The sequence below is a fragment of the Salvelinus namaycush genome, chromosome 11 (genome assembly GCF_016432855.1).
Source record: "Salvelinus namaycush isolate Seneca chromosome 11, SaNama_1.0, whole genome shotgun sequence".
Lineage (NCBI taxonomy): Eukaryota > Metazoa > Chordata > Actinopteri > Salmoniformes > Salmonidae > Salvelinus > Salvelinus namaycush.
This window is the reverse complement of record NC_052317.1, coordinates 7,046,390-7,050,883: the sequence shown is the minus strand read 5'-3', so window position 1 is coordinate 7,050,883 and position 4,494 is coordinate 7,046,390. Positions and strand designations below refer to the sequence as shown.

The window sequence follows — 4,494 nt, the reverse complement described above, 5'->3', positions numbered from 1 at the left end:
GATCATATAAAATAGATAAACACATACAACCATAAACAAAAGTACAAACGTAAATCAACTGCAAGAATGAGTATGGGTAGATAATTTGAAATGCTAATACTTAAAATAAGCAAGATACATTTTCAAACAGAATACTCCCTGAAAAGAATAGAAGCAGAATGTGGTGATAACCACAAAAATCATTCAACAGTATCCCTTATATGATACATTCATTGAAGCATGACGCATATAGAAGTTGTTGCAATCATATACAGATACATACATATACATACACACATACATATATATACACATACATATACAGTTGAAGTCAGAAGTTTACATACACCTTTGCCAAATACATTTAAACTCACTTTTTCACAATTCACAATTTAATCTGAGTAAAAATTCCCTGTCTTAGGTCAGTTAGGATCACCACTTTATTTTAAGAATGTGAAATGTCAGAATAATAGTCGAGAGAATAATTTATTTCAACTTAATGTATGTAAACTTCTGACCCACTGGAATTGTAATACAGTGAATTATAAGTGAAATAGTCTGTCTGTAAACAATTGTTGGAAAAATTACTTGTGTCATGCACAAAGTAGATGTTCTAACTGACTTGCCAAAACTATAACTTGCTAACAAGAAATTTGTGGAGTGGTTGAAAAATGAGTTTTAATGACTCCAACTGTATGCATGCATGCATGTGCATACATACATACAGTTGGAGTCATTAAAACTCATTTTTCAACCACTTCACAAATTTCTTGTTAACAAACTATAGTTTTGTAGCATGCATGCATACATGCATACATGCATACATGCATACATACATGCATACATGCATACATACATGCATACATGCATACATGCATACATGCATACATGCATACATGCATACATACATACATACATGATTGTAGAGAGGTGGGTCCTGTCCAGAAACAACCACTCTTCCCTTGGTGATATTTCACCACATGCTTATACCTAAGCATACCTCTTCACATTGCCTAATCTCAAATCGACCCCTAGACCCTACACCACATGCACTTGTGGAGATCAGAGAAGATTTGACTGGTATGGTGAAACTTCCACCTAGCAAGCCTATCAGAGGGCAAGATGGAGCTATTACCATATTACTTACACCTGTCAAATCCTCTCAGATCTCCACAAGTGCATAGGGTCTAGGGGTCCATTTGGGATTGTGGCTCTGTTTGGCCAGAGATTCACAGACGGTCTATCACTACTCCCAGCTGAAGTCGTCTTCCCCTCCAAACACCAGGAAGAAGCCAAGGATGGTGACGAAGATGACAACGTTGCCGGCCATCACCAGGCCACAGGCCCCCAACTGGATCTGCAAGAGAACAGGATAATGTTCATTGGGCACCAAACAGAAGAAAACGAACTGAAACAGGGATGTACTACATGGACTTGTCAAATAAGAAAGGTTCATTTTCATTCTCCGTTGCAAAACATTTGAAAATGTTTTCTGTCGTGTGACATGAACACAACCTAGATAGGACACAACTAGCGAAAGTTGTAAACTTAAACTGACCCTGAAGCAGTTATTCATGGCATAAAGCAACTAAACCCAACACATGACAGTCATTGGCCATTGACAATATCAGGACTCACTACTGCACCCCGGGCCATTATGATGGGAAGCGCGAACGCAGATACCACAATTCCCGTAGTGAGGAAGTATGCCAGCTCTCTGCATGCGTTGCTGGCCACATCACTGTCATCACTGAGCCTTCTGGATATAAAGGTGGGGATAGGACAGAGTATGTAGAAGAAAAGGACGAAGAGGGGCCAGTACACCCTGTGAAAACAAATCAGTTGTGTTAACATTCATCTAGTTTATTTGTCACAGATTCAGAACATAGCAAACGCCATCAGTGTAACACCTTTTGTGGGTCTCGAATCCAGGTCACCCAGCCCACATGCAAACCCACTAACCACTGCTCCAACCCACTAACCACCCTGGCGAAAAACATGACACTAATATAGGCATTGCATCGCAGTTAGTTATATAGTTAACTTCCACATGTTGTCCAATTTAGCAAGAGTGTCTCACAGATTTCAGAGGTAGGGGGCAAATACGTACCCATATTGCTCCAAGGCACAGCTCAACAGGAGGAATGTCAAGCCAATGGCTCCACCGAAGGACAACCCAACCAGCGCTATAGGATGACAAAAACAGAAATGTTGAGGTAGTTATAACTTTAGAGACAGGGTACTTAGCAAGATAGATTCCACTCAATAGTCTACCACTCTAAGGAGCCAAATGTCCCATCCAGGGCAAGGGAGTTAAGTAGGCTATTTCAAATACTCAGGGTTATGACATATGCAACTTATAACAGTGTATTATACTAATAATACGGTTCTGCCATCATGAAAGTAAATAAAAAGACAAATGTTACGGACACAATTAAGTTACATTATCTTATCTTTGGTAGTCCCTCAAGCAAGAGTTGGTTGACAGTTTTCAATGTGGATTGGCTTCCACCCCCCTCTATTGTGAAATTATCAATGTTGGGAAATTCACAAGTCATTTGTATGCTTTTGTTATATTTCAATACTGGACAAATAAACATGCATGCAGTGCTGTAAAGTACTTAAGTAAAAATACTTTAAAGTACTACTTAAGTAATTTTTTGGAGTATCTGTACTTTACTATTTATATTTTGACAACTTTTTCTTCACTAAATTCCTAAAGAAAATTATGTACTTTTTACTCCGTAAATCTTCCCTGACACCAAAAAGTACTCTTCACATTTTTTATGCTTAGCAGGACATAAAAATTGTCAAATTCACGCACTAATCAAGAGAACATCCCTGGCCATCCCTACTGCCTCTGATCTGGCGGACGCACGGACTCACGAAACACAAATGCTTAATTTGTCAATTATGTGTTGGAGTGTGCCCCTGGATACCCGTAAATAAAAATATTTGCTTAATATAAGGAATTTGAAACGATCTATACTTTTATTTTTGATACTTAAGTATATTTGAGCAATTACAAATACTTTTGATACTTAACTATATTTAAAACCAAATAATTTTAGACTTTTACATAAGTAGTAATTACTGGGCGACTTTCACTTTTACTTGAGTCATTTTCTGTTAAGGTATCTTTACTTTTACTCAAGTATGACAATTGAGTACATTTTCCACCACTGAGTGCACGGTCAATGTATCACCACAAACCAAACGTGATATGTGACAGTAACGAGTGGTCGTACGTTGACTCGATACAGACAATGTTACACTTGACTTACCAGTGGCGGGAAAACATTTTATGGAAACAAGTTAAAGAGTTTTGTAGAGCAAGTACATATTTATTTTTTTACCTTTAATACCCGCCATTGTCTTAAACGTCTTAAATTTTCTGTCCGTTCCTCTTCTTTGTGCTTTGTTTGTTGTGTTGACATTCGAGACTGACTTCCTATTTCCTCCTTTGAACTTTTTCTTTGCTTCAAATGACTTTCTTAAAGGAGCTGTTTCCAATACCGACGCGTGCGCAACAATGGGGCAATTCAGACACGGTTGGCTTATATTATTGACAACGTGTAAACTATATTTCGTCTCCTAATGTTTATTGAAAACAAAAAATAAATTTACACAATGAACACTTGTCTCTTAAATACATCGTTACAGTGTTGGTTAGTTAGCTAGTGAGTTTTCTCCATATTAGCATTAACATGAAATCAGTCAAAACAAGACATGTTATGAAGAACAAGATAAAACTAGCTGGAACGAGCCACCTACGATGCCCCACATGCTTCATTGTTCCTAGCTTTGTGGCCACTCAGAATCATAACAAAGCATGGCTTTCCGGTGTTGTGCCGAAAATCTCCCCCCTGCCAGAATTCTCCCCCCTTCGTGTTCTTCATTGCTGCGACTTGCTTGCTAGTTCAGATTTCTGCTCTTTGCTCCTTTGTCAGTTTAGCCTACATTACTACATTTGCCCATTTCGCCAGTACCCAAATCCGCTACTGATTTTTTGTATTAGTCTATAAATAAATCTCTGCCAAAATTCGTCATCTCTCCCATGTCTTATTCGACTAGTATTTTTGAAAGTGTAAGGATAATAATTCAGTCATAGTTGTTCTGAAATATTTATTGCTTGCCAACAATGGTTAATTCTGGGTGCGTTCAGTTCGCTTGAACGCTTTCTACTTTGTGGAACGGTTTGTACTGTACTACACCAACATGTTATTTTACGTTCTTGAACAGATTTTTAGATACGCTTGTTCCGGTTGGTTTGGTGCGTGTGGCGTGGTGTGGCATGAAGCAATGACTGACGTCTTTAAAAGTGAGTGGCCATGCTGACAGTGTCCCTCAACCCAACACCTCCCCGTTTTTTAACTGACCGTTCAGTACAGCCCCGTTTCCGTACAGTTGAAAGTTCCAGAACGTAAAAACGTGCTGTTGTTTCCACTTTATTGATTTACTAAATAACCAATAGACGACTACATGGGCGTGGATTCGCGACAGCGTTTACGGGAA

At 38.6% G+C, this 4,494-nt stretch overlaps 1 protein-coding gene across 1 annotated transcript; it reads right to left on the bottom strand.

Annotated features, from left to right (window-relative positions):
- Positions 1 to 867: 867 nt before the first annotated feature.
- Positions 868 to 3,971, bottom strand: LOC120055472 (leptin receptor gene-related protein-like). Its single transcript, XM_039003331.1, has 4 exons — positions 3,336 to 3,971; positions 2,090 to 2,165; positions 1,618 to 1,804; positions 868 to 1,336 (listed from the first exon to the last, which is right to left on the bottom strand). The coding sequence occupies exons 1-4, from the start codon at positions 3,349 to 3,351 to the stop codon at positions 1,226 to 1,228; spliced, it is 390 nt and encodes a 129-aa protein (XP_038859259.1). The 5' UTR covers positions 3,352 to 3,971; the 3' UTR covers positions 868 to 1,225.
- Between the last annotated feature and the right edge of the window lie 523 nt (positions 3,972 to 4,494).

Coding starts and splice junctions, on each gene's coding strand:
- LOC120055472 (XM_039003331.1), bottom strand. Junction 1,805..2,089: donor TGTGCCTTGGAGCAATATGG/GTACGTATTTGC, acceptor TTGTTTTCACAG/GGTGTACTGGCCCCTCTTCG. Junction 1,337..1,617: donor TAATGGCCCGGGGTGCAGTA/GTGAGTCCTGAT, acceptor GTTCTCTTGCAG/ATCCAGTTGGGGGCCTGTGG.